The sequence below is a fragment of the Budorcas taxicolor genome, chromosome 6 (genome assembly GCF_023091745.1).
Source record: "Budorcas taxicolor isolate Tak-1 chromosome 6, Takin1.1, whole genome shotgun sequence".
NCBI classification, from domain to species: domain Eukaryota; kingdom Metazoa; phylum Chordata; class Mammalia; order Artiodactyla; family Bovidae; genus Budorcas; species Budorcas taxicolor.
This window is the reverse complement of record NC_068915.1, coordinates 58774796-58787315: the sequence shown is the minus strand read 5'-3', so window position 1 is coordinate 58787315 and position 12520 is coordinate 58774796. Positions and strand designations below refer to the sequence as shown.

The window sequence follows — 12520 nt, the reverse complement described above, 5'->3', positions numbered from 1 at the left end:
TTATTTGAAACTTTAACCTGTTAAAATTTTATGTTACAAACTTTTTTTGATGTTACTGCCTTAACAATAAACTGTTCTCATCTTAAACTAATACTTGGTAGAGTAATTATATAAATACAGATCACAGAATATTAGAAGAAATCAACAGCTAGAAAATGTTAATAACTAAAAACACATATACACATGCACAGTATAATAGGTTTTCAGGTACTGTACGCTCTTCACAGTGAATTCCTGGGTCTTCCTTGTGAAAAGTGATATAGTACAGTCATTAAGAGAATGGACGCTGAGCCAGACTCTCTGGGCTTGAATCCTGGTTCTACCACTTATCACTTACTAGCTGTGACTTTGGACAAGTTATTTAATCTCTATTTGCCTGTACTTCATCATCTATAAAATCTAAATCTTTTAATAATCAGTAACAATCCTACAAATAATTTTAAGCTTCTGTATTTTAACCTTTATTCTTTTCTCTTTCTGGAGATGATGATAAAGCATTTTGAATGAGTAAGGTTATATAACAACTTTTATTTAATAACCATATAGGTCTTCATTTTACGGAAGAAAGGCCTGGAAAAGATACTATATGTTTCAGTCTTTGAGTAACCAAGAGCTATTAGTGGTGGCTCTATCCAAATATGTTTATTTAGAGCAGACAAGAAACAAAGAAACACTTATTTCTAAATGCATTCTAGTATTCAGCAGTTTACCAAGATAAGAAAGAAGCATTAAGTAAGGAAAGGCTTCCCCCACAGCTCACTGGTAAAGACTCCACCTGCCAACGCAGGAGATCTGGGTTCAGTCCCTGGGTCGGGAAGATCCCCTGGAGAAGGAAATGGCAACCCATTCCAATATTCCTGCCTGGAAAATCCCATGGACAGAGGAGCCTGGCGGTCTACAGTCCATGGGGTTGCAAAGAATCAAACACAACTGCACAACTAAAACACACACATATTTAAGTAAGGAAAAATCAGTAGAAGAGATGGAAGGAATTATTTAGAGAAATATGAGCGAGCCTATATAACTTAAAACAAAACTTTTCAAGTTATATAAACCACCAGATTTTGACTATATTGAATATTTATATAAAATTTACTTAACTAGAAATTTATATCTGTACATTAAAATAAAACCCTAACTAATGTTGCGCTATTTATATTTAGAACTATTATAAAAAAGACACTAAAAAGTTTGTTTACATCATTCAAAGTATTTCTCTCATGATTTCTATGTATCTTTAAGTTGGACATGCTATAGCTTGATACATTTAAGTGGAACTTTAAATATATCCTTACTTTCCACTTAGTACAGCCACACCAACTGTGCTCCTGGGAGTGGACATAGTAGCAACAAAGTTCCACTGGCGCGCCTGAGGGTCCCATCTTTCCACTGTATTCAGATAGCTCCACCCATCATGTCCTCCTACTGCATACATGGGACCTTCCAGTACAGCCACGCCTACAAGGAGACAAGAAAGAAGCAAACTGAAAACTCTTTCACTGAAATATAAGTAAAATGAACCTTTAAGAAGCAAATTTAACTGAGCAAAAATTCATGATAAAAATTTATGACAAAGATATTGGTTATAAGGAACACAGCTCTTCTTGATTGATAGGTGGGTGGCTAAGAGGGAGAAATAGCAATGTAATTCTGGTCTTAAAAGTTCTAGAGGCAGCATTTTCAGGACCAACTGGGGAAAGTTATTTAAAAAGCATACAATATGTGCAATTTTGCCATATTTAGAACAATTTTCAACAATTTGGATTTACAATATATTTGAAAACAGCAATTTTATTCCTTTCTTCTTTTAATTCAAATTATGAGATTTTGCTCTAGTTAGATTTGATACCACAATATATTGGTCTGATTCATCACAAGAGAACCAAGTCAGATTCATATGTTCATTTATTCAGCAAACAGCTACTGAGCTTCTACCACGTGCCAGGTACTTAACAGAGCATAATAGATAAGGGCTCTGCCCTGATGGATCTAATATTTTACTTGGGAATAAAGGAAAAGGGTAGAGAGGATCAGGGAGACCTGTCGGATGGAGTGATGTTCGAACAGAAATGTGAATGAAGTTAGGAAACCAGGCTTGCAGGTATCTAGGGGAAGAGAAGGTGAGATAAAAGACTAGTGTACACAAAGGCCCTGAGGCATGCTTAGTGTGTCTGTGGTATATACAGCTAGGAGGCCAGTTGGTGAGTAAGGGGGAGAGAGTAGTGGATGAGGGGAAGGGTGGACTCAGATCATGTAGCGGTCGGGACAATTGTAAGGACTTTGGATTCTACTCTAAATGAGATGGAAAGCCAGTGGAGGGTTTGGGGAAGTGACTTAGCAACAGCAGCAGCAGCATGACATGACCATAGTCAGGTGAGATATAAATACATATCACTTGAAGGCCAAAATACAAATATTGTGATACAAAGACATCTATTTTTGTGAAATCATAGCCAGATGACATAGTCACCGTCCATGCAAGAACCAAATCAACATACCATTCTACTCATTTGTGTCCTACCAGTATTAGCTATAGGAGATTGCCAATCTATCTCCAAATATACATAAAACATAGACAATTTTATATTTTTACATGTGTGTGTAAGTGTAATTAAGTAATTTAAAATTTACTTAAGTAAAGATTTTTTCTGTAAGTTCACACATTATTTTAAATAATGTTTAAAACATTTATTATAAGGTAAATTAGTAAGAACAGAGCTGTTCTGAACAACACAAAATGGAAATAAAGGCTTAAAGAAGACACTTTGAATGATATGGTCATTCTCCTTTGAACTTGCTACAGTTCAATAAACTCTTTTGTATGGTACCTAGAACTAATGATAGTATCCCATGCACAACCTCATCTGTATAAGACATAGGTAGATAATGGCCATTCTCATTCTATGTACTATAAGAAATTACATTAAGTTAGAATTCACTTTCTTTTCCCCATAATAGAGGAACATTTGCAGCTGAATCATACTTTTGATCCAGGATTTTATGCTCAACACAAATTTAAAAGCCTCGTTCATGCTGCTTTTAAGATACATCTTCCAATTTTGTGCCTATGTGATAGTTGCCAACAAAGGTCCGTCTAGTCAAGGCTATGGTTTTTCCTATGGTCATGTATGGATGTGAAAGTTGGACTGTGAAGAAAGCTGAGCGCCGAAGAATTGGTGCTTTTGAACTGTGGTGTTGGAGAAGACTCGAGAGTCCCTTAGACTGCAAGGAGATCAAACCAGTCCATTCTAAAGGAGATTAGTCCTGGGTGTTCTTTGGAAGGACTGATGCTAAAGCCGAAACTCCAGTCCTTTGGCCACCTCATGCGAAGAGTTGACTCGTTGGAAAAGACTCTGATGCTGGGAGGGATTGGGGTCAGGAGGAGAAGGGGACGACAGAGGATGAGATGGCTGGATGGCATCACCAACTCGATGGACATGAGTTTGGGTAAACTCCAGGAGTTGGTGATGGACAGGGACGCCTGGCATGCTGCAATTCATGGGGTCACAAAGAGTCGGACATGACTGAGCGACTTAACTGAACTGAATAATTGATTTTATGGATTCAAGATTACTGTTTTAGTTTTGGTTGCTGAATTTCATGTAGTTAATTTTAAGCTCCTCTCTCAGTACCTTAGCCCCAACTCTCTGGTTTTACTTCCTTATCTAACTTGAAACTTAAGATCATCTTTCATTGAAAGCTAATTGGAACTAGTAGAATCCCTTGTCTCTTTGATCTTTTGCTGTTCCCATTACCATAGCAAGCTTCATGCCTAGATAATTTTCATTGGCATTTTGGGCAATCTCTACTCTGGTGCTCAGTATTAATAAACTGGGTATAGTATAAAGCCATGCTATCTAAACTCAACTATCTCTTCACTGTAACTCATTCATCTTTTATGATAACCTATCAAATTCTTTATTGCAATGATTTTAAGCCTTTTCCAAAACTGTGATAAATTGATAATATGGTAACAAATTCTCCCTCTCCCAGAAGACATGTCTATTTGCAATGTGATCCTGTAGGTCCTCCCATCAAGAAGTGGAGTCTGTTTTTCTACCTTTTGAATCAGAGCTTGCCCACGTGACTTATTTTAGCCAATGGGATATCAGCAAACATGAGGCAAGAAGCAGCTTGAAAAATGTGTGTGCATTGGGACTTACCTTCTCTTGCTGCTTCTGAAACCCTGTGACTGCCACCATGAGAAAAATACTGGGCTAGCCTGAATGACAGAGGCATGTGGCCCAACTGCCTCTGGTGCCTAGGCTGATAGCCTGCACCACATGTACCACTATACATGTGAGTGAGGCCATTCTAGATCAACCACCAACCAGCCTGCCTGCCTACTCCAGATTCATGAGAAAATCCAGCAGAAATCTTCTAAGTCAGCCCAAACCAGAAGAACTGCCCAACTGATGCACAGATTCATGAGCTAAAGAAATGATTCTTGGTTTAAGCTTCTAAGTTTTGGAGTGGTTTGTTATATAGCAAAATCTGGGTGATACACATACATTTCAAGCCCCATCTAATTTTATAATATAGCCACCTCTTCACTCTCAGCAAACAATTCTTTCCATTTTTTTCTATGAGAAAAGAGAAGTCATCTGATACAAGATCCCTAAATTCTCTTCTGTCCATTTCAGAATGACTCATCAGTTTCTTGACGATAAAGACAGTGTCTTCCTCATCTTTATATACCTACAGAACAGAGAGCATGGCACACAGCACATGCTAATCAATATTTGCTCAGTGAATTACTGAATTAAAGAATGAAGAGTCTCTATCATGACATTCTCTGTGCTACCTCAAAATTTTTCTGCATCTTATTCATTTCTGCTTAAAAACAAAGGAATATACATTTTTAAAAATGCTAAAGATTTTTAAATAAGCATTTCAATTAGATAACATTAAATATCAACATAGAACACACATGTCAAATGGTGGCTTGTCAGTCCATCGTGCTACACCATAATTCTTAAATATTCATGTTTTCACTTGTGCTGGCTGCACATATACATGCTTGTTTTCTCTGCTTCTGCTTCTCAGATAACAGGGAGCATAAGGGAATGCTGGTGACTGCTGTTGGCTCAGCAGCTGCGACACTGATCTTCTGCCAGGTAAAGAATGTGAAAATGCCACACAGGCCTATACATGAAAGTACGAACAAATCTGCAGTTATCTCACCAAGGCCATGCCTATGTGTAGACATAGGAGGCATCACACTCCAAGTTTTTGTTTTAGGGTTGTAGCATTCTACAGTATTCAACGTCTTCAGTCCATCTCTTCCTCCAACCACGTACAGTTTGTCATCTAACACTGCAACGCCGAACTGCAGCCTCCGCCCATTCATATTTGCTACAGGAGTCCACATATTTGTACGAAGATCATACTTTTCAATGCTTGTTGCTCCTTAATAGTAACAGAAAGAAGTTATGCAAACAAAAAACTCACCATCATTGAGTATTTTACAAACTTAGACATATGAAAGTATAGGATTAGCACTGACAATAATATTTCTAATATGTTCCAATAAGCACCTGCATGATCTCAACCTTGCTTGTATCCCTGCCCTCATCTCCTTCTATTCTCTAGTGCATACACCAGACTCTGGTACTAGAAGGCCAAGTGAGAAAGGACTGTCTGTCAAAGAGGGCTGAGAAGCAACAGCCAGAAGAAAAGAAAGCAGGGTAGTTTAGCACAATGGAAGCCAAAGTAAAAAAGGGCACAGCTGCTGAGAGGATCAAGTAACATGAAGACTAAAAAGCATGACTCAATTTAGCTACATGGAAGTCATTCATAACTTTCGGGAGAGTCCTTTGTTTGAGCAGTTGAGGCAGGACTAGGAGGTAAGGAAATGGAGAAAATGAGCATCAGTCATTCCTCTAAGAAGTCTGGCTACAAAAAGGTGGAGAGAGATAAGAATTATTTGGTGGGCTGAGGGAAGTTTTGTTTTGTTTTTAAAAGTGGATAAACCTGAGTTAATGGGAAGGATCCAGCTGTGGGGAAGGAAGCTGAAAATACAGGAGACGAAGGGCTCCTATTTAATGGTGAGAGGTCCTGAGAAGGCAGGAAAGGGCAGCATCAGGGCCCAGGTGAGAGGCTGGCTTTCACAGGACGACGAGGGGATACACACTTCACCAAAACCTGGATGGACAAGAGCTTAAGAGTGGGTGCAATGCTTTGAGAATCCTAAGCGTGGGAAGTTTAGGGAATGATGGTATCTACATGTTATCAAGAATTACAAGATCCAAAGAACTCTTTCTGTTTTCTTTATGAGGTAAGAACAGTGGAGTTAAGGAAAAGAAAAAAAAGACCTGCTCCTCTAAACAAAGAGCCAATCCTCAGTTAGTTCAGTTCAGTTCAGTCACTCAGTCATGTTTGACTCTTTGTGACCCCATGAACCACAGCACACCAGGCCTCCCTGGCCATCAGCAACTCCTGGAATCCACCCAAACCCATGTCCATTGAGTCGGTGATGCCATCCAACCATCTCATCCTCTGTCATTCCCTTCTCCTCCTGCCCTCAATCTTTCTCAGCATCAGGGTCTTTTCCAGTGAGTCAGCTCTTCGCATCAGGTGGCCAAAGCATTAAGAGTTTCAGCTTCAACATCAGTCCTTCCAATGAACACCCAGGACTGATCTCCTTTAGGATGGACAGGTTGGATCTCCTTGCAGTCCAAGTGACTCTCAAGAGTCTTCTCCAACACCACAGTTCAAAAGCATCAACTCTTCGGCGCTCAGCCTTCTGCACAGTCCAACTCTCACATCCATACATGACCACAGGAAAAACCATAGCCTTGACTAGACGGACCTTTGCTGGTAAAGTAATGTCTCTGCTTTTCAATATGCTATCTAGGTTGGTCATAACTTTTCTTCCAAGGAGCAAGCATCTTTTAATTTCATGGCTGCAGTCACCATCTGCAGTGATTTTGGAGCCCCCCAAAATAAAGTCTGACACTGTTTCCCCTGTTTCCCCATCTATTTCCCATGAAGTGATGGGACCAGATGCCATGATCTTCATTTTCTGAATGTTGAGCTTTAGGCCAACTTTTTCACTCTCCTCTTTTACTTTCATCAAGAGGCATTTTAGTTCTTCTTTACTTCCTGCCATAAGGCTGGTGTCATCTGCATATCTGAGGTTATTGATATTTCTCCAGCAATCTTGATTCCAGCCTGTGCTCTTTCAGCCCCGCGTTTCTCACGATGTACTCTGCAAATAAGTTAAATAAGCAGGGTGACAATATACAGCGTTGACGTACTCCTTTTCCTATTTGGAACCAGTCTGTTGTTCCATGTCCAGTTCTAACTATTGCTTCCTGACCTGCATACAGATTTCTCAAGAGGCAGGTCAGGTGGTCTGGTATTCTCATCTCTTGAAGAATTTTCCAGTTTACTGTGATCCATACAGTCAAAGGCTTTGGCATAGTCAATAAAGCAGAAATAGATGTTTTTCTGGAACTCTCTTGCTTTTTCCATGATCCAGCGGATGTTGGCAATTTGATCTCTGGTTCCTCTGCCTTTTCGAAAACCAGCTTGAACATCTGGAAATTCAGTTCACGTATTGCTGAAGCCTGGCTTGGAGAATTTTAAGCATCACTTTACTAGCGTGTGAGATGAGTGCAATTGTGCAGTAGTTTGAACATTCTTTGGCATTGCCTTTCTTTGGGATTAGAATGAAAACCGACCTTTTCCAGTCCTGTGGCCACTGCTGAGTTTTCCAAATTTGCTGGCATACTGAGTGCAGCACTTTCACAGCATCATCTTCCAGAATTTGAAATGGCTCAACTGTAATTCCATCACCTCCATTAGCTTTGTTCGTAGTGATGCTTCCTAAGGCCCACTAGACTTCACATTCCAGGATGTCTGGCTCTAGGTGAGTGATCACACCATTGTGATCATCTGGGTCGTCAAGATCCCTTTTGTACAATTCCTCTGTGTATTCTTGCCACCTCTTCTTAATATCTTCTGCTTCTGTTAGGTCCCTACCATTTCTGTCCTTTATTTTGCCCATCTTTGCATGAAATGTTCCCCTGGTATCTCTAATTTTCTTGAAAAGATCTCTAGTCTTTCCCATTCTTGGCAGTAGCCGAGAGGAGCTACCCTACGTCCAAGGTAAGGAGCAGTGGCTGCGCCTAGCTGGAGCAGCCATGAATAGAGACCCTACATCCAAGGTAAGAGAAACCCAAGTAAGATGGTAGGCACTGAGAGAGGGCATCAGAGGGCAGAGAGACTGAAACCACAATCACAGACAACAGGTCAATCTGATCACACGGACCACAGCCTTATCTAACTCATGAAACTAAGCCATGCTGTGTGGGGGGCCACATAAGATTGACGGGTCGTGGTGGAGAGGTCTGACAGAATGTGGTCCACTGGAGAAGTAATGGCAAACCACTTCAGTATTCTTGCCTTGAGAACCCCATGAACAGTATGAAAAGGCAAAATGATAGGATACTGAAAGAGGAACTCCCCAGGTCATCAGGTGCCCAATATGCTACTGGAGATCAGTGGAGAAATAACTCCAGAAAGAATGAAGGGATGGAGCCAAAGCAAAAACACCACCCAGTTGTGGATGTGACTGGTGATAGAAGCAAGGTCCAATGCTGTAAAGAGCAATATTGCATAGGAACCTGGAATGTTATTAGGTCCATGAATCAAGTCAAGCTGGAAGTGGTCAAACAGGAGATGACAAGAGTGAACATCAACATTCTAGGAATCAGCAAACTAAGACGGACTGGAATGGGTGAATTTAACTCAGTTGACCATTATATCTACTACTGTGAGCAGGAATCCCTTAGTAGAAATGGAGTAGCCATCATGGTCAACAAAAGAGTCCAAAATGCAGTACTTGGATGCAATCTCAAAAATGACAGAATGGTCTCTGTTTGTTTCGAAGGCAAACCATTCAATATCACAGTAATCCAAGTCTATGCCCTGACCAGTAACACTGAAGAAGCTGAAGTTGAACAGTTCTATGAAGACCTATAAGACCTTTTAGAACTAACACCTAAAAAAGGTGTCCTTTTCATTATAGGGGACTGGAATGCAAAAGGAGGAAGTCAAGAAACACCTGGAGTAACAGGCAAATTTGGCCTTGGAGTACACAGTGAAGCAGGGCAAAGGCTAATAGACTTCTGCCAAGAGAACACATTGGTCATAGAAACACCCTCGTCCAACAACACAAGGGAAGACTCCACACATGGACATCACCAGATGGTCGACACTGAAAGGAGACTGATTATATTCTTTGCAGCCAAAGGTGGAGAAGCTCTATACAGTCAGCAAAACAGGACCAGGAGCTGACTGTGGCTCAGATCATGAACTCCTTATTGCTAGATTCAGACTGAAATTGAAGAAAGTGGAGAAAATCACTAGATCATTCAGGTATGACCTAAATCAAACCCCTTATGACTATACAGTGGAAGTGAGAAATAGATTTAAGAGACTAGATCTGATAGACAGTGCTTGATGAGCTATGGACAGAGGTTCGTGACATTGTACAGGAGACAGGAATCAAGACCATCACCAAGAAAAAGAAATGCAAAAAAGCAAAATGGGGGTCTGAGGAGGCCTTACAAATAGCTGTGAAAAGAAGTGAAGCAAAAAGCAGAGAAAAGGAAAGATATACCCATTTGAATGCAGAGTTCCAAAGAATAGCAAGGAGAGATAAGTAAGCCTTCTTCAGTGATCAATGCAAAGAAATAGAGGAAAACCCTCAGTTATAAACAGTTCAATTAGTATCTACTTTACTTCTCTCTTCTAAGCTTCTAATACAACATGCAATCAGTGCTATTATAGCACTACAATCAAGACAAGCATTTATTCTGAAATATTTGTCACAACTAGGTCATCAGAGCACTGATGCTATTGTTGTCTCCTAAAATTTAGAAACAGTTTTGCCATTATACATATGGCAAGAAACCTTGAAAGTCTTTAATACCTGTGTGTATGCATACTTCTGTTGTTGTTTAGTTGATAAGTTGTATCTGGTTCGTTTTGCAACTCCATGGACTGCAGCCCGCCAAGCTGCTCTGTCCATGGGATTTTCCAGGCAAGAATACTGCAGTGGGTTGTCATTTCCTTCTCCAGGGGATCTTCCAGACCCAGGAACTGAACCCATAGCTCCTACTGAGTCTCTTTGCAGGCAGGCAAACTCTTTACTGCTGAGACACCAGGGCTGTGTGTATGCATACATTTTCCCTAAATTAGTTTTACTGTTTTTATCTACCTTATAAAAGCTTTAAGCTATTTGTGATAAACACTGAGTCTTTCTCCATCGCAGCATTCTCAAATGTCATATAATAGACTCTGTTGCATACAGCAGCTATTGAAAAATATTTTTGAATTTGAATAATCTTTGTGATTTTTAGCCAAAATGAGACTTTACTGATACAAATATTTTATGTAATAGTGTACTTGAATTATCACTCTAAACTTGACCTTAAAAACTTCTTTCTTCCTCAAATAAAAAGGCCCTGCTAATTATCTCTCCTAATTTGTATTTTAAGTTATTCCTTTTAGATCCAGTTCACTAAGCAGTATCAGAGTCATATGAACTAGTAACTAAAAATTCTTTTGTTAATATCAAATGTAATTCTTAAAGATGTAAGATTTTAAAATCTGAAACATGTATCTTAAAAAATGTTATCTCCAAATAACAAAACCTTAGTAATTGTAAAAATCCTATGTAAAAGCTTGGAATTTCCCTAATTTATACTGAAGGATTGACCTTTAAAAAAAAAGTAAGTACAAATATATCCTGATATCATTTTAGCGGCTATTTAGAAAACCATTACTAGCTCATTTGAGGGGTCTATACTAAACAGATATATGAAGGGACCAAGAACTCAATAATCAAGACTCCTATCTAACTAATGCAAATTGCTCTTCATTATGAAGACATTGGGAATAAGATAAGGCCTTGGAAGATAGCTTAAGTAGGACAGAACCTCAGAGTATTTGATTATTAAGAGAGACTTAGAAGTAAATTTGGTCAAACTGCAAAGGCCAGATTACAGAAAGTCTTGAAACCTAGAGAGAGAAATTTATACTTAATGCAGTAAAGAAATAAAGATTGCTGAAGCTTTTGAGCAGAGCAGTGGCATGTTAACAGAAGAGTTAACATGGGAATTAAGCAGAGTACAGTGTCCAAAGTCAAAATGCCTATCTGCATCGATTCCATCGCTAATTAGCTGTGTGAGCCTAGGAAAGTTATTTAACTTCTCTGTCTCAGTATCCTCTTCTGTAAAAGAGGGCAGTAATAACATACAGCTCTGAAAGTTGCTAGGAAGATGAAATGAAACAATGTAGGTCAAGCCCTTAGCATAACGCCTGACGTTTATTAACAATATAATGAATGCTATTCCCACAAAATTAACATAATCAAAATTTGTGAGTTGAGAGAAGGCTAACTGGAATTATCAAGACAGCAGTGGAGATTTGAAAGAATCAGGAGTCATTTGAAAGAAGTCACTTGGTGACTATCAGAATGTAAGTTTGAGAGAGAGAAGGAGAGAGGAGATAAGTATTGTTTACTTGGCTACTTAGAATTCAAGTTCCTTTCCCAAGTTTGGGGACTCTTCCTATGTATGTATGAGCCTTGATGGGAGCCAGGAACCCATCTCTCAGAAAACTGAAAAGGCAGATCTTTCTTTTTTAAAAAAAATTTTATTGGAGTATAGTTACTTTACAATGTTGTGTTAGTTTCTACCGTTCAGCAAAGTGAAGCAGTCATATGTATACATACAACCCCTCTTTTTTGGACTTAAGACAGTCATTGTCTTTGGAATTTTAGGGCCTATGACTGACCTAAAGCTAGTCAAATGGATGTCTGAACTTGGAATTTAAAACCTAAAGCAGGATTTATAAAGACGCAGGGACAGTGGATGTAGTCCTATCCATTTCTCAGTAGCCTTCCAATAAATTCCTTATTTGCTTACATGAGCCAGAGTTGATGTCCTCTGAAGAGCACTGAACTATGATCACAACTTCTCAAGTCTGAGAGACATGGTCAGAGAAGATTTGAATACATGACGTTTAAGCTGAAAACCAAACGTCAAATAGGTATTTTATACAAGTTGGAAATATGAGAATAAAATCAAAGTGCAAGACTTATTTTGTGGAATCTGAAATATGACACAAATGAACTTATCTACCAAACAGAAACAGACTCACTGGCATAGAGAATAGATGTGGTTGCCAAGGAGGAGGGGTGGTGGGGGAGGGATGAACTAGGAGTTTGGGATTAGCAAATGCAAACCATTTTATAGAAAATGTTAAACAACAAGGTCCTACTGTATAGCACAGGGAACTATATATTCAATATCCTATGATAAACCATCATGGAAAAGAAAATAAAAGGATGATACAGAACTGAATCACTTTGCTATAGAGCAGAAATTAATACAATACTGTAAATCAACTATACTTCAATAAAATAAATTATAAAAAAATCAAAATGTGAGAGTATAATTAATACAGAGATAACACTTAAAGCCTTGAAAAAGAGAAGGAAAGACTG

General features: G+C 39.0%; 1 protein-coding gene across 1 annotated transcript in view; it reads right to left on the bottom strand.

Annotated features, from left to right (window-relative positions):
* The window catches only part of LOC128049504 (WD repeat-containing protein 19), a 169530-nt gene that overhangs the window by 113121 nt on the left and 43889 nt on the right, over positions 1-12520 (bottom strand). The window contains exons 8-9 of the mRNA XM_052641755.1: positions 5185-5409; positions 1296-1458 (exon numbers count right to left, since the gene is read on the bottom strand). Of these exons, the coding sequence (XP_052497715.1) occupies positions 1296-1458; positions 5185-5409 (388 nt within the window). The remainder of the gene's footprint in view (positions 1-1295; positions 1459-5184; positions 5410-12520) is intronic.